This window comes from Alligator sinensis, unplaced genomic scaffold (assembly GCF_000455745.1).
Source record: "Alligator sinensis unplaced genomic scaffold, ASM45574v1 scaffold607_1, whole genome shotgun sequence".
In the NCBI taxonomy this organism is placed as follows: domain Eukaryota; kingdom Metazoa; phylum Chordata; order Crocodylia; family Alligatoridae; genus Alligator; species Alligator sinensis.
Window position 1 is genome coordinate 2,188,585 of NW_005841935.1, and position 21,269 is coordinate 2,209,853.

Here is a 21,269-nt window from a genome sequence, read left to right on the forward strand (position 1 = left end):
AGCCACTGTGATTAAAACTCCCCCCACCTTACCCACCTTTTTCACTCCAGAGCACATATATAGGTGTCCTATGGCTCTACATGCTGCATGTGCAGACCAGCATGTTTGCTCCCTGTGTTATAAGCAGGGATCCTGGTTTTCTCTGGCTTAAAAAATCCCCAATTTTTGGATTTCAAAAGGTAACCCAAAATCCACATTTTTCCTTGATTAAAATAAAACAAACAAACAAACAAAACCCAACAAAAAGGCCCGGGCAGGAGCAGGTGCATCCTGCAGATCAACACCAGGTTGTGCAGGGTGTGTTGCCAGCAGGGCTTTGGCTTCTTCAACCAAGGGGTGTTCTTCCAAGAAGGATTGTTGGGAAGAGATGGGATCTATCTGATGAAGAGAGGGAAGAGCATCTTCACAGACAGGCTTGCTAACCTGTTGTGAAGGGCTTTAAACCAGGTTTTCCAGGGGATGGAGACTAAAGCCCTGAGGTAAGTGGGGAAGCGGGAGATCTGGATGAAGAGCAATCAGGAGGGGGCAACAGGGGAGGTGCTCTCATACTTCATGAGAAATCAGGGCAATCAACTAGTTACTTCAGATGCCAGTGCACAAATGCATGGAGCCTGGGAAATGAGCAGGAAGAATTGGAAGTCCTTGCACAATCACGGAACTATGAAGTGACTGGAATAACAGAGACTTGGTAGGAGCTTGCATGATGGGAACACTGTCATGGATGAGTACAAACTGTTCAGGAAGGACAGGTGGGAGAAGAGGAGGAGGAGTTACACTTTACGTAAAAGAGCCGTATGATTGCTCAGCACTCCACTATGAAGCTGGAGATACGCCTGTTGAGAGTCTCTGGGTTAAGGTCAGAGGGGAAAGCAACAAAGGTGATGTTGTGGTGGGGTCTGCTATAGACCACCAGACCAGGAGGAAGTAGTGAATGAGGCTTTCTTCAAACAGCTAATGGAAATTTCCTGATCACAGGCCTTGGTGCTTATGCGGGACTTAAATCACCATGACATCTGCTGGGAGGGCAATACAGCAGTGTGCAGGCAATTCAGGAAGTTTTTGGAGAGTACTGGTGACAGCTTCCTGATGCAAGTGCTGGAGCAGCCAACTAGGGGCAGGTCTTCCTGACTGGCCTACAAACAGGGAAGAATTGGTGGGGAATGCAGTAGTGGATAGCAATTTGGGCAGAGATGAATGAGTTCAGGATCCTGAGGAAGGGAAGGATGGAGAGCACCAGAGTAAAGACCCTGAACTTGTCTCCTTGGGTCCTCCACGATCCACTGGCTGGAAAATTGGCTCCGGGGTTGGAGCCAGAGGGTAGTAATTGATGGAAGTCACTCATCGTGGTGTCCTGTGACCAGTGGGGTCCCCCAAGGCTCTGTCCTTGGACCCATACTGTTCAACATCTTCATTAATGATGTGGACACTGGAGTCAGAAGCGGACTGGCCAAGTTCGCCGATGACACCAAACTTTGGGGCAAAGCATCCACACCAGAAGACAGGCAGGTTATCCAGGCTGACCTGGACAGGCTCAGCAAGTGGGCGGATGAGAATCTGATGGTGTTCAACGCCGATAAATGCAAGGTTCTCCACCTTGGGGGGGAAAAAAAACCCGCAGCATCCTTATAGGCTCAGCAGTGCTATGTTGGCTAGCACTATGGAAGAAAGAGACTTGGGGGTCATCATTGACCACAAGATGAACATGAGCCTGCAGTGCGATGCTGCAGCTAGTAAAGCAACCAAAATGCTGGTTTGCATCCATAGATGCTTCTCAAGCAAATCTCGGGACGTCATTCTCCCCCTGTACTCGGCCTTAGTGAGGCCGGAGCTGGAGTACTGTGTCCAGTTTTGGGCTCCACAATTCAAAAAGGATGTGGAGAAGCTTGAGAGAGTCCAGAGAAGAGCCATGCGCATGATCAGAGGTCAGGGAAGCAGACCCTACGATGACAGGCTGAGAGCCCTGGGGCTCTTTAGCCTGAAAAAGCGCAGGCTCAGGGGTGATCTGATGGCCACCTATAAGTTTATCAGGGGTGACCACCAGTATCTGGGGGAACGTTGGTTCACCAGAGCGCCCCAAGGGATGACGAGGTCGAACGGTTATAAACTACTACAAGACCGTTTCAGGCTGGACATAAGGAAGAATTTCTTTACTGTCCGAGCCCCCAAGGTCTGGAACAGCCTGCCACCGGAGGTGGTTCAAGCGCCTACATTGAACACCTTCAAGAGCAAGCTGGATGCTTATCTTGCTGGGATCCTATGAACCCAGCTGACTTCCTGCCCTTTGGGCAGGGGGCTGGACTCGATGTTCTTCCGAGGTCCCTTCCAGCCCTAATGTCTATGAAATCTTTGAAAACTTCTACTCACTCAGGGGACTCATTGGCAGGATCCCCTGGGAAGCCAGACTGAGGTGGAGAGGAGTCCAGGAGACCTGGCTGTACTTCAAAGATGTCTTACTCAGAGTGCAGGAACAAACCATCCCAATGTGCAGAAGACCAGCTTGACTTAGCAGGTAACACTTCAATAAACTAAATCAGAAAAAGGAAGCTTATAAGAAGTGGACACTTGGACAAATAACAAGGGAAGATATAAGAGCATTGCTTTCGCAGGCAGGGCTGAAATGAGGAAGGCCAAAGCTCAATTAGAGTTGTAACTAGTAAGGGCTGTGATGAGTAGCAAGAAGGGTTTCTACATGTATGTTGGTAGATAAAGGAGGATCGGGGAACATGTGGGGCCCTTACTGAATAGGGGAAGCAACCTTGCAACTGGATGCAGAAAAGCCTGAAGTGCTCAATGCCTTTTTTGCCTCAGTCTTCATAGGTAAGGTCAATTCCCAGACTACTGCACTGGGCAGCATAGTTTGGGGAGGAGGTAAGCAGTCCTCAGTGATAAAAGAACAGGTTAGGGACTACTTAGAAAAGCTGGCCATGTACAAGTCCTTGGGGCTGGATGGGATGTACCCGAGGGTGCTGAGGGATTTGGCTGATGTGGTTGCAGAGCCATTGGCCATCATCTTTGAAAACCCATGGCGATCAGGAGAGGTCCTGGCTGATTGGAAAAAGACAAACATAATGCCCATGTTTAAGAAAGGGAAGAAGGGGGATCTAGGAAACTACAGATCAGTCAGCCTCACCTCAGTCCTTGGAAAAAAATCATGGAGCAGATCCTCAAGGAATCCATTTCTAAGCACTTTGAGGAGAAGAAGGTGATTAGGAACAGTCGGCATGGATTCACCAGGGGCAAGTCATGCCTGACCAACCTGAATGCCTTCTATGATGAGATGACTGGCTCTGTGGATATGGGGACACTGGTGGATGTGGTGTACTTTGTTTTTTAGGAAGGCTTTTGATACGGTCTCCCACAACATTCTCCCAGGCAAGCTAAGGAAGTACGGGATGGATGAATGGACTATAAGGTGGATAGAAAACTGGCTGGAGCTTCAGACTCAGAGAGTAGTAATCAATGGCTCGATGTCTAGTTGGCAGCTGGTATTCAACAGGAAGCTAAATATGAGCCCACAGTGTGCCCTTGTTGCCAAGAAGGCTGACAGCATACTGGGCTGCATTGGTAGGTGTGTTGCCAGTAGATCAAGGGAAGTGATTTTTCTGCTCTATTCAGCATTGGTGAAGCCACATCTGGAGTACTGTGTTCACTTTTGGGCCCCACATCATAGAAAGGATGTGGACAAATTGGAGAGAGTCCAGCAGAGGGCAGCAGAAGTGGTGAGGGGACTAGGGCACATGACTTATGAGGAAAGACTGAGGGAACTGGGTTTATTTAGTCTAGAGAAGAGGAGATGGAGAGGGGACTTACTAGCATGCTTCAACTACCTGAAGGGGGTTTGAAAGAGGATGGAACTAGGCTGTTTTCAGTGGTGGCAGATGACAAAACAAGGAGCAATGGTCTCATGTTGCAACAAGGGAAGTTTAGGTTGCATATTAGGAAAAACTTTCTCACTGGGCTGGTGATGAAACACTGGAATGGGTTACCTAGATAGGTGGTGGAATCTTCATCCTTTTGGGTTACTTTTTTAAATCCAAAATTGGGAATTTGTTGTCAAAGAAAACCAGGATATCTGTTTATAAGAGGCTGATGAAAAGAAATTTCTGGTGAGGATCTGCCCTAGCTTATCAGATAGGAAATGTACAAGCTCTAGGTTAGTAACAGGTTAGTAAAGGTATCTTTGATAAGTAAATTTGGCAGGACAAGTAAGAGAGGAGTCAAATCACATGGCAATTGAACCTCTCTTCCTGTAATGCATGAAGGACAAATTAGATTTGAGGATTGTTAGCCATGGTTCCCTCTGAGGATTTGTTAGAAAAAATATTTTATATATAACAACCAGACCAAAATTTTGGAGAAGGATTAATTTGCCAGCACAGGGATCAACAGGAAATTGAGGGGTGTTACTTAAGTGAAGATGGAGAAAACAGGTTGGCTTTTTAGTTTTGCATTGCTTTTTCAAGTTTAATTGTTCTGGTTCATTAGAAAATGAAGAAGACAAAATATAAAAGATTATGATCCTAACAAAGAGGCATGAAGCTTAATGCTATTATGTCAGTTCCTTATTTATGTCAGGATGTTATTGCATATCAACAGTTTTAGGAGCCTCTTGATGAATTTTTCAACATTTTGGACTGATCGATGATATTTTCCTCAGACACAGGCCATCTGCATCTCCCAGGTGATCATTAATTCCTTGGAAATGTCCCCTGCATTTAATCATTGCTTCTTAATTCAGAGCATATAGTGACAGTAAATGCAAATGTTAGTGTGGTCTCCATTAATTATAGAGTACCTTAAAAATTAAATGCCACCATCTTTATGGTAAAGCTTGTTGTTCACAGTCCATGACAACTTAATTTTAAATGTCTTTTAAAAGTCTCCACTTCTGGCAAAATCAGCTGAAGTAACTTCAGAACCATTGTTTATCTTATTTGAGAACTTGTGGTGGTCAGATGAGGGCCTGGCAAATATTGCCCATCTTTCAGAAAGAAACAAAGCAGGATCTGGGAGATTACAGACTGGTCTTCCCGCCTTCAGTATCTGGAAAGATCATGGAGCATGTCTTCAAGAAATCTGTTCTGAAGCACCTAGAGAACAGGGTGATCAGGCATAGCCAGCGTGGATTCACCAAGAACAAGTCATGCCTGTCCAAATTGATTTCCTTCTATGATGAAGTGACAGGTTTTGTAGATGGGGAGAGAGAGTTGTGGATGTGGTATAGCTTAACTTTAGCTTACAGCAGGCAACTTTCTCATTAGTAAGCTAAGGAAATACAGACTAGATGAAAGTGCTATAAGATAGATACATAACTGGTTGGATCATAATGCTCAATGAGTAGTCATCAATGTTTCAATGCCTAGTTGGGAGAAAGTATCAAGTAGGGTTCCCCAGGGGTCTGTCCTGGTTTCAGTATTGTTTAACATCTTTATTAATGATGATTTGGGGGAGGGGATTGAGTGACACCAAGTTGGTTGGAGTTGCAAGTACTAGAAGGCAGAGTTGGGATTCAAAATGACCTGGATAGACTGGAGAAATGGTCCAAAACCAATCAGATGAACTCTTCTTACAATAACTTCATGGTGGTCTAAGAAACTACTCTCTAATGGGCAGGAAAGCAGAGTGGTCCCAATCATTAAAGTATTTTATGAAATTGAGGCCTTGTTTAAAAAATTGGGGTCATGAAGGTGCAGCCTGCAGATATCTTTTACTCTCCTACAAAAAACTGGTACCCTGATGTGCAGTAATGATCCAGCCTTCACCAAAACTTTCTGATTGCAGGTAACAGTTGCAATTCCAGTGGTAATCCTTTAGATGTGTTGGTTGTTTGTTCTAGACTCTTTTCCCCTAGTAGTGAACAGCAGAATCAATAAAGGTATGCAGCTAACTGAGTGGAGCACTAACCTCATTAGGAATTAGAGAATTCCTGTAAGTGTTTGTGCTAGTCTGCTGAAGTGTTCTGTTTCTCTGCCTGTTGCAGCAAGCAGCACTGGACCCTAAGGCACATGTCTTACTACTTTATTCCAAATTTTTGCCCTGATTTAATGAGTTTAAGCGTGTTATTTAATAAAAACTTTTGCACGTTCAATTTAATAAGTCCTGAATTAATTATCTAGTCCAGTTCTGATTAGAATCCCAGGTGGTTGTTGAAAAAGTGAAACTTCAGAACGTTCATCGATCCCTGAACCCAAGTAAAATACGCAGGTCTGACCAGACAGGCCTGAATGGTTTCTGTGTTCCTTGCATCCTGTACTTGTCAATCTGTAAGTCAGATGGCTGAAGCTTCATAAAATCAATGGACCGGAAGGAACCTGGAAGATCATCAAGTCCAGTCCCCTGCCATAGGCAGGAGGTTAATGAGCTAAAACTAGCTCAACGAGGTGCTTATCCACTCTTCTTGAATACCTCCAAGGATGGTGACTGCATCATCTCTGCCGGGAGTGTGTTCCAGGTTCTAGTTACCCTTACGGAGAAGAAGTTCTTCCTTATGTCCAATCTAAATATTCTCTCTATTAGTTTGTGTCCATTGGTCCTTGTGCTCCCAAGGGGTGCCTTCCTGAAGAGTTGCTCCCCCAGATCTTGGTGCTCCCCCCTGACATTCTTGTAGGTGGCTATTAAGTTACCTCTCAGCCTCCTCTTACTCCAGCTGAACAAGCCTAGTTCCTGGAGTCTCTCCTCATATGGCTTATCCTCCAGGCCCGTGATCATATGGGTGGCCCTTCTCTGCTCACGAGCTTATCCGCATCCTTCTTGAAGTGCGGTTTCCAAAACTGGTCACAGTACTTCAGTTGCGGCCTCACCAGCTTTGAGTAGAGATGGAGAAGCACCTCTCTGGATCTGTTGGCAACATATCGGCTGATGAATGCCAGAGTTCTATTCACGCTGCTGGCAGCTTCATCGCACTGTTGGCTCATATTCATCTTCTGGCTAACTGTGACCCCCGGGTCCTGTTCAGATGCTGTGCCAGCCAATGGGCTGCCGCCTATCCTATAGTTATGGTGAAGGTTCTTCCTATCCAGATGAAGGACCCAGCACTTTTCCCTGTTGGACCTCATCTGATTCTGATCATCCCATAGAACCAGCCTGTCTAGGTCATCTTGGATCCTTGCCCTATCCTCTGGTGTGTCCCCACAGCTTGGTATTGTTGGCAAACTTAATCATACAGCATTCCACCCCTTCGTCCAAGTCATTAATAAATATGTTAAAAAACATGGGTCCAAGCACCGATCCCTGTGGGACACCACTGGAGACAGCCCCCCAGGAAGAGGCCTTTCCATTGATAACAACTCTCTGGGACTGGCCTCTGAGCCAGTTATCCGCCCACCTCACCATAGGCTGGTCCAGGTCAGTACCCTCCAGTTTAATGGAGAGAATTTCATGGGAGACAGAGGCAAAGGCCTTACTGAAGTCAAGGTAAATGATGTCTACCTCATGCCCCTTGCCCAGCTGGTTAGTTACCTGGTCATAAAAGGACACCAGGTTTGTTAGGCATGATCTACCCTCCATAAAGCCGTGCTGGTTATTTCTTAATACCCTGTCAGTTACAAACTTGTGATTGATGGCTTCCTTAACAATTTTTTCAAAAGTTTTTCCTAGGACTGAAGTCACACTGACTGGTCTGTAGTTTGCAGGGTCATCCCTCCTCCCTTTCTTAAAGATTGGTATTATGTTGGCCCCCTTCCAGTCATCCGGGACCACTCCTGAGTTCCACGATTTTTCAGATAACTTTACCTGAGGCCCTGCTGTGAGTTCAGCCAGTTCTTTTAGGACTCTTGTATGTAGGTGATGTGGCCCAGCGGACTTGAAAACATCCAGTTGTTCCAAGAGGACCCTCACCTGGTTGCAGCTGATTTCATGTTGTCTGTTGACTTCCACATATTCCCTGGGCCTCTGGAGGGGTGCACAGCTCCTTTTAGCTTTCTGGAGTCCTGATGTGAAGTAACCATTTAGGAGCTCTGCCTTTTTGTGGGGATCTACTGTGGACTGCCCCTCTGTATTCAGTAGAGGTCCCACAGTGGAGCTCAATATTTTTTCTTGCTCCCTATTTACCTGTAGAAGGACTTTTTGTTGTCCTTAATTTCAGATGCTAGCTTGATCTCCATGCCTGCTTTGGCTTTCTGTATCTCATACGTGCAGACCCTGATTATATGAGTGAACTCTTCTCTGGAGGGTGATCCTTTTTTCCATTGCCTATATGTGTCCTTTTTCCTTTTCAAAAGTTCTCTAATATCTCTGTTGAGCCAAGTGAGTCTCTTGGCTCCTTTCCCGCTTTTTGGTCTCATGGGAATGACTTCTTTTTGAGTAGAAAGGATTGCTCCCTTGAGGAGGCACCGTTGCTCCTGAAACCCCAAATCCTCCAGTTGGTGGTCTCAGAGGGCCTTTCTGACTAGACTCCCGAGTTCGTTAATGTCTGCCATTCTTAAATTGAGGACCACTGTTCTACTGGTTGAAATCCTAGCTTTCTGGTGGATGGTGAACCTAATCAGATCACGGTCACTGTCACCCAGGGTACCACCAATCCTCAGCTTCCCTACCATGTCCTCCCCTTTGGCAAGCACTAAATCCAGAGTGGCTTCCCCCCTAGTCAGTCCTTCAACAACCTGTGACAGAAACAGGTCATCAGTAGTTGCCAAGAAATTGGCTGACCTGCTGGAGCTGGCCAAATGGTCCCCTCCAACAGATATCAGTGTAGTTGAAGTCATCCATGACAATCAGGTCTTTAGTGTTGACTGCATCAGCCAGTTCCCTGGAGAATGCCTGATCATACTCCTCTTCTTGGGAGGGAGGCCTGTAGTAGACTTCCACCATCAGGTCTCCCTCTCCTGAGCCCCCTTGTATCTTGACCCAGAAGGTCTCAAGGGACCTCTCTCTGCTGTCAAATTTGACCTGCAAGGAGGGGTACCACTCTTTCACGTAGAGGGCCACCCCTCCTCACTTCTTCCCAATGCAATCCTTCCTCTAGAGCCTATAGCCATTAATATGCACTGCCCAATCATGCATGTCATTCCACCAGGTCTGTTAACCCTATGAGGTCAAAGTTTGTAGAAGTGCTCCTGATCTGTGGATGATTGCTGTGGAGTTTTGCTTTTTAAACTTTTATTCCATGTAGTCATAACTGTTCACAGAATTACTGCCCTGCTAATTTTATTTTTTATCCAAGTTCAGTGAGGGGGAAATGTAAGACTTGGTAAGTAACTTAACAAAGGATATGTGATAATCCGGTTAGGTGTGCTAACTTGTATAATATTGTTTAGCCCTTCACTAGAACCCTTAAACTGGTAACACCCTCTTCTCTGGGGGCAGGGAATGATTACATCTCTCTGTATTGCTCCAGTCCTGAGACTTAATTATAGAACTTTCTTTTTGAATTATTTATAGTGAAAGTGTGGCATTTTTTCAGGGCCAAGACTGAAACTCTCCAAATGCATTTCACTTTGTTGCTCATTTAGATGTTTTCATGATATAATTTATTAAACAAGAAGCAGATGTTTTTGATGAAAACAAAATAGGACTAGTAAATAGAAAGCCACCTTTTTATTTTGGTGTTCCTTGTTTATATGCTGAAGTAGAACCTCTTGTTTGTAAGCTGCTTTAAATTCATAAGCAACAAACACTGGTGTTGTAAAGTGGCTCAAAAGATGAGACCATTTAAATGTTATGTTAATTAACCTATACTTTTCTATTTTTCCTGGCAAATATCAAAATAATATTACTTTATATTTACAGGGAAATTCAAATAGCATCGCTACAGTGGATGTTTCAGCTGGTTTTGTGGGGCTAGACAACTATGTGGAAATACCAGCAATTTTCCTTACAACATTTGCAACATTTGCTGGACCTTTCCTGTGGGCCATTCACTTGCTGTGCTACTTGAGCTCTGAAGGTAGCAGGTAATTATGTTTGAAGTAAAAGCTGCTGAAAAATTAACCATGAAATTATCCTCCATGCAGGAAAATTCACCCAAGTGATATTAACCAGCTTTAAAAATTCAGCTTAAGTAGCTTTAAAAAACTTGCCTTTTCACTTAGTTATTTTTGTGATAGTGGAAATACAGTGGATAGTGGAAAATGATTTTCTTTCTGTTGGAGTTTGAATTAACCGAGCTGTTCTGATAGTACTCTGTCCAGAGAGGCCAAACAGAGAGATGTTTGGTAATTTCACAGACCTCTCATTCGCCTTGTAAGTTCCTCGCAGTGGTCAATGAGTTTGATTTACTAGATTATGCAAAATGTCATTATGTATCACTTAGAAATACCACTATGATTTAAAATAACTCATGTTAGCATCCAGTTTACTGGAAACAGAAAAATAAAACATACTTGCCAAGTCAAATGCATTTTATGCAGTTAGGTATTATAGGGTTAGTTGTAGCCAAAGTTTTCATTTACTTGAAGTTTTATGGATATCTTATGGGGAGAATGGATTAAGAAACATGAAGTAAGTTGGTTAATTGTATTCAACGTGTTAAAAAATTTCATGGATTTATATCATTACAAAGCATCAGTTGAATCTAGAAAGAATGCAATCTGTTTTGGTTTTAAAGAATTCATTCAAGAAAATATTACATGTTTAATATTGCTGCTAGTTTTTAGACATTTTAAAATGTTTAGTTCTATAAAAAAGGATTGTTATTCTAGACCTAGTACATAATCAGTATAATCAGGAACAGATTTACACTGAATTATGTTGATGCTGTTGTAAATTGAATGGCTGCATTTCAAATACTAGGATATATTTAGATTTAAATTGCAAATACTTTTCAGACACTTCATTTACTTGCTGAAATCCAGCTGCATTGTTGTTTGCTCCTGTAACAGCTGATATCACAGACATTTACAAGCATACAGTTGGATATTCTGCATCTGCATAATGAGCCTGTGATCTCTCTAACAATTTCCACAGAAAAGAGGAACCCTATCCTGTGGTCTGAGCAAATAAGTAAGGGGGAAGTTTAGGCAGTTTATGTAAACTTGTAGTTAACTACCACATATCTAGAGAGGAACTGAAGTTTACTTAATCCTTCAGGAACAGCTAACATATGTACATATTAATAGCATGAAATGGCTGCAATTTTTAAATGGATGTTGTGAACCTAGAAATTGGGGATATTTTCCTGGGTAACATTAAAAATGTCTGTCACTTGTTTGCCTTGCACCAAATGTCAAGTGTTCAAGTCCCTCCTGGAATGGACCATCTAGCACACTGGTGTCAAATTTAGCCAACTCTGCAAGATAGATGAGGATTGCTGGGCCAATCTGCAGGCTGGATTGACTGTGTGTTGCGTACAGCACCCATGATGCCGGGTCCAGCCCGTATGCTGCATGCAGAACATGCTTGCTGTGCTTTGCTCTGGTCATTGCTGTGCACATGGTGCATGGGCTGGACTTGGTGCTGCACGCAGCACAGAGGGTCACTCCAGGACATGGGATGCATGTGGTGCTCTGTCAGATTGCCCTGTGTGCTGGTTCCAGGGCTGGTTCAGATTGGGCCTCAAGCTGGTCCAGTGGGACACTGCATCCAGCCATCTCTCTGTGCTTCATGTAATGCTGGGGCTAGCATGTGCTGTCCTACCATCCCTGCATGCTGGCTCTGACACGGGTTGATCCATAACAGTGCCAGGTCTAGAGCACAGAACCAGTGTGGTACAGGTGCCACATGCAGCACACACACCCCGACCAACCTAGGGCTGGCACCTGCCCTACCCAGCATATGGGATCAGTCCAGAGACCCACTGGCTAGATCAAATGGCTCCACAGGCCAGGTTCAGCCCATGGGTCATATTTTTGACAGCCTAATATAGCAGCTTCTAGCACAAGGAGTATATTCATTCAGTTAAACACAATTTTAACAACTATTTAGTTGGTCTAATAAAAGATATCACATTTACCCAAAGAACCCTGTCTGCCAAAGTTTTAACAAGGCATTTCCCCTGACAACTACCAATATATTGCTGGGTTATGTTGTTCCTTTGAATCCAAAAGAGTGTTTGGTTTGATGGTTAATTCTGCCAAATCTTATTTCAGTTCCAGGTGTGTTTCTTGTAATGTCAATGTTCTGTGGATTACAACTAGACTAATAGCATTGGCTAGAGCCAGGCAAACAGTTGGCTTATGCTGATGCTCAAAGGTCCGAACTGCAATGCCCAGTCATTGCTCGACTGTTTCCCTTTGCACAGTTCTGCAGCTTGTTTCCCCTGGCATATGATTGGCTTTTGTTTATTTATTTATTGGTTTGGTTTGATTGGGTTTGGGTCTAATGCTGCAGGATGTTTTGTGTCAATAGAATGCAGGTTAGCTTGCTGTAGGGCCTGCAAGATCTTTAGTACTAAGGATTTGTTTGGATCTGGATTCTGTCAGTGCTGTGAGGGTGGGTTTGTGTACCTTAACCTTTAAAGCAAGGTCTTGTAATCAGTGGTGTAATGGCTATCTTCTGCCCTGACTCTACTTCCCTTGGGCTTAAATCAAGAAACTGAAGAGGGGAAAGAGGTAAATTACTCTGAACAGTTTGTTAAATGCATTAGAACTCTATTAAAAAAAATATTTTTGTGCTGTCATAATTTTTGATACAGGTCTCTTGTTGAGTCTTTTTGGATACGTTGCCAGGTATATTTAGATCAGTAAATTGAGAGTTTTTCTTAAACTGACACAATGTTGAAAATTAAGATTTTGTACAGTGAAGTAATTTACTTACAGTCCTATCACACGTATGGAACAATACAATGTTGGCCTCAGACACAGTATGTATAAGCTTACTTCTAAAATTAGTAATTGGTATTTATGTAGAAATTATTGCCATTTTTTTTATTTTGTTAGGCTTTCCTATAAATATAAGATGACATGTTCACAAACAGATATATAAAACAAAAACAGAAGAAAATAAATAATAAAGAACCTAGCTCTCCTGCCTTTAGTATCCATGGAAACCCTTCAATAATGCTTTAAAGTAGTTTTGAAGCAGGCAGGGGCTGATTACATCAGTACTTTGGTGCCTAAACTTAGCCTTAACGAAGTGTTCAGTTGATAACTTGCTTAAATGCTGAAGAGAACATCCGATTTAAATAAAATGATCAGACTGATGTGGAGCATTGCATTCTGGGACCTGTACAATTGGTATATTGTGACTCAGGACTTAAAAGTAGACAGTTACCACAGACTGCATACTAGCTGGGCCATACTTTGCTCTTTATTATCCACTATAATGGATTCCATTTTTAAATCACCATTTTAAGAGGCAATAAGTAATTAATAATGATAGCATCATATGCTGCAATTAACTTTCTCATCACTGTTTGTGCCATTCAGTGGTTTTCAGGTTCTTAGGAACTGGAAGAATGAGCTTAGTTTCAGGGTTTTTTGCTGGACAGCTCCTGAAACAATTTCATATCGACTAAAACCCCCACCTTGTTCTCCAAGGTGACCATGAGTTTCTGTGGTCCAGATCCAGCTGGGGGCCAGGGGTAAGTTTGACACCCCTGCCATAGCCAATGGTTTTTACACTTTTTGGACCAAAAGGCCAGTGATATTCCACTAGTGGCCATATTATTATATGGCCCATTCCTCCTTTCATGCATGCATGAAATTAACAATGGCTTTACAACTGTGATTAATGTAGGTTTCAAAGTCTTTGTCTTTCTGTTAACACAGTAAATATTCAGACTGCTTGTAGATGTTTAAAACAAAAAAAAAAGGAAAATAAAGCAGTGCTTTAAACTTGACATGCTCCCATGCTGAGCTCAGCACATGCCCAAAAGAGGCAGCACGTTAGTTGGACCCAGCTTGCCTAGTGTCTGTATAGATTGGACATTTTAGTAGGAGTTTTCTAATAGCTGATTGAATCAGCTTTAGCTAAAAGTGCCAGAAAGCCCCACTGAAGCACCCGATCTGTACAGAACCAGATTGATGTAACACTGCATCTTTTGGTAAAGCCTTTTTTTTTTCTTTTTAATGTCTGCAAGCAGCCTCAGTAACTATGAGGTATTTCAACTCTTGTAGGTGGAAGTTACTTCGAGCATGTAGCATCTTCTACATTGATATTTAACTTGAAACAAAAATATGTCATTTAACAAACCCAATTACTGCTAGTTTAATATGCATGCATGATCACCTTGGAGAACAAGATAGGCGTTTTAGTTGACATGAAATTGACACAATACTGACCAAATAAAATGAAGATACTATCTTGATAGCAGGCAATTTAGTACCTGTAGTAAAAAAGTTCACCTTTCAACCTCTTACCAGTTTTAGTTATGGAGCCCTCCCTTATCTTGCATCTTACTGCACAATGTGTTTTATGGGAAATTTGGGGGGATTTCAGTGGTCTTTTGGTTCAAAAAGTGTAAAAGTCATTGGTTATGGCAAAAGTCTTAAGCTCACCCCTGGCCCCCAGCTGGATCTGGACCATAGAAACTCCTTCCAGGCAGGATGGCCCTCACTCATCCTCCCTTGACACTGATAGCAATGTCTGTTGGGATCCAGGGACCCTGGATTCTGTGGCTGGCAGACCACACTCTACTGTCCACACCCCACAACTTCTAGTAGCTGACAGTCTCCTGCCTGGCAGCATTGTGACACCCCTTCTGAGTCCATTTATGGGGCTTGTGCCCCGCTTGCCCACTTTAAGTTATGCCACTCCCCCTTCATATTAATGTTAGTAGTATTATAAATAGAGAGTAATCTGTGCTGCCTGTGGGGCTGTCTATTTCTGCTTCGGAATCATGTTGAGTTATACTGACCTTCATCTGTAGGGATGGGATGGATGTGTTGGCTACAAATATCCAACTCGGGATCCTTAAAATTCTAGTTTATTAGGTGGATTGAAACACTAATGAAGTCAAATCATAAACCTTGGGGTTGGTCCCCACGCACACACACACATGCACACACACAGTAGCGAGCTACAAGAGTCAGGTATACCTATCCCACAGTCTGCTGTCGATGGCCAGTTGAGGCTTCTTTCAGCGTGGTGTTATCCTCCAGAAGGGAGTCGCCGGCTGGTCCTTCTGGCTGGACAGGTCGGGTGCTGGTCAAGTTGGAGATCAAGAGGGCGCCACTGAGGGTCACTTTTCACTGCTTTTTATCTGTCCTTGGCAGACTTTGGTGACTCCCCAGTTTTCAGGTTTGCCCAATCCAGGGGTCATTGACCATCGTGGGACTTCCCCCTCAGTGGCTACTGGATGGCATCTGTCAGCCCCAGGGGTCATCTGCATGTACGTGCAGGTTTGGGAGTCCGTTGATGAATTTTGAATAGGGCTCTGGGAGCGGTCGATCTGGAGATATTCAGCCCAAAAGTTGGTCCCCGGCGTTGATTAACTCAGACCAGGGCTTCTAGCCCTTGAACAGTGAAGTTTAGAGAATTCCCGGTTTCTACATTGTCTCCTATTGATTTCTTCCATTGGTTGATCTGCGGCTTTCCTAGGTGTTAATGGCTGCCTGCTACTGTGTTACACATTCAATCACTGATTCACTTGCTCTTTCAGGGGCCCACCTGGTGCAGGGAAGCGACAGTTTGATTCCTGCCCTTGTTAACATTGTTACAATGTATAACTTACTTCCGAAACTAAACACATTTAGTTAAAAGGTGAGGAATACAAAATATAAGCTACAAGAGTAGTGCCATGGGACACAAATAGATAAAAATACCAAAATACAAGGGGAGATACAATATACACACATACAAACTTTAAAACACACTTCTTTATCTTGTACTGAAAGGAAGAGGAAGGAAGAAAAGATAGAAGAAGAGAAACATATCCAAAGAGGGGAGAGCAAATGCAGGCAGAAGGAAAAGGGGGCTTTCTGCTACAGATGTTTTTGACCGGACAGTCAGCTTGACCTGTAGTGGTTCTTCTGCAGGGCTTCACCTCCCCTACACCTTGCTCCTTTCCTCTAGGGCTGATAGTCACTATTTTTCATGGATGGTGACTGGAGACTATTCTTCGCTTCTCGCTCTCCAGTTTTTGACTCGCAATGTCTGGTTCTCCTTCTCTGCCTGTTCAGCCATAAGCATTCTTCTTATCTTATCTTATCAAATCTTCTTATCTTCTCTGCCTGGCAGCTATAAGCATTCTTATCAAATCAACCAAAAGCATCCCAGGGAACTCATTCACCCTTCTTTCCCTTTGGAGGTCTACCTTCTGACCCAGTCTACTTCACTGGTCCCCTTTATGAGAACAGGGTTCAGCTTTTCTGAACTCTGAATTAAATCTTCTGAGAAGTATTTTTCACTTTTTTCTTCCCTTCAGTATTCTCTGGTATGGATGAACCAAATTAAAGGGGGGCCTCGTAGCTGTGGCCCTTGATCCCCTCTTTTTCTTTCCCAACCAAACATGATGAATGAATCCCTCAGATTTCTTCTCCCTGTTCTTAGATATGCTCTGCCCTAGACTTCAGGTTCTTGCTTGGTTCTTCTTACCAGCAGGACATGTTAGAACCCTTTTCTTTAATCTGTCTGCCTCAGTTTTCCTCTCGTTCCCCACTCTTCCCAGGAGGCTGACCTACTTTCTCTCTCTCTCCTTCCTTCCCTTGGCTAGTTTACCAACCATTCCTCGAGGGTGTTCTTCCCCTTGTGATCTCAACTTGGGGCTCCTGTGGGGCTGACCCACTATCCATATTTACTTAGCTTTTGGTGGGGTGGGGGGTCAATCCTAGCTCAGACTGGTCCTGGTCCCTGCAGCTCCCAAAGGTCTGGCATGAAGTGCTTCTCCTCCAGGGTCTTCCTTCCTTGCTGGTTCTTCTGTTCTTTTTCTGCTCTATGGACACTGAACACTGAGTTCTTTCAGCGTCTCCCTTTTAAATTGCCCCTTCCCTGTTGTGGGCCAATCAGGGCTGGCTCCCTGGAGCATGTGTCCTTGCACTCCCAGGATTGCTGGCAGCGGTGGCTTCCTGTGCTCCAGACCCACGCCACATGTCCAGATCCAGACAAGTGAGTTCTTCGCTGGCATGGCTGGTCCCACGGGAGCATGGCAGTGACAGGGACCGTGTTCCTGCCACACTACCCCATCCAAGTTTTGCCTCTTCAATGGCATCAGATCAGTAGTCTGGCCAGCATGAAATCTGCACAAGAAAACATCTGCATGCCACCTTTATGTGTTGTGTTGTGGAAATGGTCTGGGACTAGTAATATGTATTAATGTTTTGGTAGAAGACCTACAGAGAGTATTCCTTGTTTACTTTGTGGTTCCATGACACAGACTGCAGGCGTGCACTAATGACTTTCCTTTAAAGCTAACCTGGCATGATTGACACCTTTCTAGTCATTCCTCTGCAGTGTTGCTAAGCAGAGATGTTGACTTTTCCAGTTAGATCTCCTGGCCCTGTCCCTCCCTGAAAATAAGAACTGCCACTTACTGGGTCAGACCATTGGTCTTTTTTGGCCAGTATTCTATGTCACACAGGGGCAGAGAGTGGATGCTGAAAGGAAGAGTGTACAGGGTTTTTCTTTTTCCTCTGTTCCTCTACCACTTGCAGCCTTCAGCAGTTAAGGTCTAGGGAGTTCTGATTCAGAGGCTGTACCCCAAATTCCCACATTCAATAGCTAATAAGAACATAAGATTCCAATTATTGTCGAACAGACTGTAAGTTAAGGCAGGCTTTGGCCACTTGTTTCAAGATGAAAACTGGTCTAGCCAAATAGGAGTGTCACAAATAAATGACAAATCATACCTAAGCTAACTGCAACATAAATGTCATTCACTTCATTTATGGACCAGCAATGCAGCAGTATTTTAGGAGATAAAACAATTGTGAAAATGTCTGGGAAAAGTAGTGAGCACTAAATTTAGAAATATGTAACTACTTTTTTTAACGTGAGGCATGTACAAGAGATTTTTGTTTGAGGCGTAATTTTGTTAGGTATTGTGTGTTTGAGATAAGATTTGTCCTATAGTAGTACCTAAGGACTCCACTGTGTGAAGCACTCTGTACATGTATAACAAAAATGATAAATAGTTGACCAAAATTGTAATCTAGATTCATGCTCCTTCATTGTTACCTTGCTGTTTGAAAATTTCCACTGAAATCAATGGAATTACTATCAGGGAAAGGTTCTATTTAATATACGGTGGAGGGGGGCAGAATTTATGCCCCACTTATTGGATGTCTTCATTGATTTTAAATTAAGATCACCTTCAGATGACCTCTGGTTTATTTGCCTCAACCAAAAACTCTAATTTTGACTTTAGGTCATCTGCCTTCTTGTTTCTTTTTCCCTTATCTTGCCTGTGGGAAACATGTTCAGTAAGGCATGGTGCAGTTTGCCAAGCAGTCTTGCGATTTGCACTCTCTCTGCAGACACACCAGCTGCTACTTAGTGTGCTTTGGAGATTGCCCTTGTGCGTGGTGTAGCTTTGCATTACAAAAACCTCAATCTCTGATCCTTTATTCCTAAATAAGACTTCCTTATCCTTGGAGGCTTTATTTCTCTAGCCTTTGCAGCTGGCATTGGAAATGTTGCTCTCAAAAAAATAGCTTATTAAATTTAATACGGGCAATAACTGTGCCTGTTAGCAGCATCAGATCTTAATGCTAATACTGTTAATTGACTATAAGCATGGCCAGCATAAAGAACTTCTTCACTAAATTTGACTGATTTTTGGTTATATTGCTCAGGAAAGCAATATTTATCCAAGGAATGTTAAAAGTCTAGACAGTGTCTTTTAACATTAGGAAAACTTGAAATGTCTCTCAGAAAATCTCTAGAAAGGAAGGGGAATAATGAAAGGAAGAAAGCTTGTTAGATTTTGCTCCTCTAATCCTGATTTATGGATTCCACGTTAATTTCTATTGTTAGTGGATTAGGGTTCTTGGAACCATGTGGAGAGAAATGAGACCTTAGGTTAGAGAACATATTAACTAGGATCAAAGAGCAATGTAGAGTGATAAAAAGATGCATGGTGTTAAGGGACACTGATGGGCACCTTACAAGTTATAAAATGAAAAGGAGTGAAATGTTCATGGTTTGCACAGCCCTCAGGGAGGAGGTAAATTTGCTATGGTGCTGCTATAAAGGGGATGTTAGCTAGGTTATTCAGCAGCTATTTTTTTAAACTAATGCCTTCGGAGCACTTGATGCTACAGAGTTGAGCTCACGTTAAGTCCTTGATAGATGGATAACGCATTGTTTTGTGTAACAATAGATTGATTTTGTTAGTAAACTGTCATGCACTTGGAAGTAATTACTTCAGAAGAAGTCCATATGTGGGGTTTTCTCCCATAAAGCATTTCAGCAAAAATGGTATTATAACCAAAAAATAATTGGGGCTTTAAAGATTGTTCAGTTGTAACCAGAGGTTCATGGTTTGCTTTGAACAGCTGGAGCCAGGTATATAAGCAAAGCTCAGTCTATTACAAATGATTTCTTTCTTACACTGTTAGTAAATGGACCAGTTCTCCGTTGTAGCAGCATTTGGTGACAGTTTGTATTGCTCCAGATGATTTTCTTTGCTATCTTTAATTCACAAACATTTTCCAGGGAGTAGTGAACATTGCCTTTTAATATGTCTCTCTCCCTTGTTTCACTGGTTTGAGTAATTAGCAGCTGTGGGTGTCAACCACCTAGATCATCTTTTGCAGCACATTTCCTTAGGCTCCTCTCTCCCACACCCACTGCTAGATCCAGAGCTCATCAGAGGGTGAGCTATGTCTCGCCATCTCACAGTCACCTGACTCTGCTATGCTGGAGCATGGACCTTGGTACAATCAGTGTGTCAGCATCATCAGCCCTGCACTGTTGCAGCTCCACAGAAGAAAACCTAAATGGGACACTCTGGAAAAAGAATCCAGAGGATAAAGAAGGCACTGCCAGAACAATAAATACTGCTGAAATTGCCTGGAAATAAAACTCTGAAGGGGTCCAAAGTTCCCAAGCATACTGTGCTTCCTGGAAAAAGAAGCAAGGTTCTACCTTATCCCCTTTTGTCCTCCAAATGAGCCTGTGTATAGATCCCTACCCACAACTAGTTTATATAGTGGGACACTGAACAAGGAGGTGAAAGTCCTCCCTACAGAGGGCCACCCTACTCTGGTTCCAGACCTGCTGGGACTTCTGCAAAATATAAAAACCCCCCAACCAACCAATTCAACCCCTGATGCATGCACACACAGTGTGTATATGTACATACATACATAGAGAGAAAAGCGTAAGTTATATGCTTTCAGTTCAGACTGAGACTCTCCTACCATTGCCAGAGGAGAGCTTTCTTGTATAAGCCGGGGTACTCCACTTCTGGCTCACAGGTCAAATGTGGCCCATGGAGCCATTACATCTGGTCTCTGGGGATCCCCATGGGTCTGGAAATTTGATTCCAGGAGAGTGGTAGCCATTAATACGGTCACCTTCCCCCATGGGGTGGGTTGGGGCCTGGCCATGCCCCCTACCCATAGGGCTAGGTTATGCCTCCTTCCCTCCTGCAGGGCCAGTTTGGGCTTGGCCATGCCTCTCCCATACCTGCTGCCCCCCCCGGGCTGTACCATGGCTCCTTCTCCTGCAGGTTTTGGCCATGTCCCCTTCCCCCGAGGCGCACCCCCTCCCCCCATGCAGGGTCAGGCCATGTCTCCTTCCCTCCCTGGGCTACAATTGGATTGGCTTCCCCCTACCCCCTTCCATGTAGGATTCAACCAGAGGTAGCGCTCTCCCAGACTTGGACTTGGCCAAAAGAGATGATCTGGTGAGCGACTTGAATATAGAGGGTAGACTGGGTGACAGCGACCATGAAACCATCATGTTCACAGTCTGTTGCAAGGCAGGCAAATCAGCTAGCAGGGTTGAAGTTTTGGACTTCAAAAAAGTGAATTTCAACAGGCTCAGGGCAATAGGTAGGGGAAGCACTGTGGGACCAGAGCCCGAAGGTGAAAGGAATTCATGAAGAGTGGTTGTTCCTCAAGGACATGATCTTTGAAGCACAAAAGAAGTCCATTCCCACATAGGGAAAAGGTAGCAGAAGGGCTGGTAAGCCCTCTTGACTTAATAGGGATATCATGGTCCTCTTGAAAAATAAGAAAGGGGCATACAAACAATGGAAGCTTTGGACAGTTCTCAAGGAGGACTATACAGCAATGGCCTGCACTTGTATGGAGCAGATTAGAAAAGCTAAGGCGGCAACTGAATTTAAACTAGCAACAGAAATCAAGGACAGCAAGAAGTCCTTTTCTAGGTATGTAGGGAACAGGAGGAAAACAAATAGAAGTGTGGGGCCATTGCTTAACAACTCAGGACAGCTGGTTACTCATGAAAAAACTGAACTTCTGAATGACTACAGTAATACCTCGGTTAAC

The 21,269-nt window shown here is 43.6% G+C and overlaps 1 protein-coding gene across 3 annotated transcripts in view; it reads left to right on the top strand.

Moving 5' to 3' along the window:
* Positions 1-21,269, top strand: part of PIGG (phosphatidylinositol glycan anchor biosynthesis class G) — a 203,112-nt gene that overhangs the window by 128,929 nt on the left and 52,914 nt on the right. For all 3 annotated transcript variants that reach the window (XM_025199090.1, XM_025199091.1, XM_025199092.1), the window contains one exon: positions 9,727-9,890. In XM_025199090.1, the coding sequence (XP_025054875.1) occupies positions 9,727-9,890 (164 nt within the window). The remainder of the gene's footprint in view (positions 1-9,726; positions 9,891-21,269) is intronic.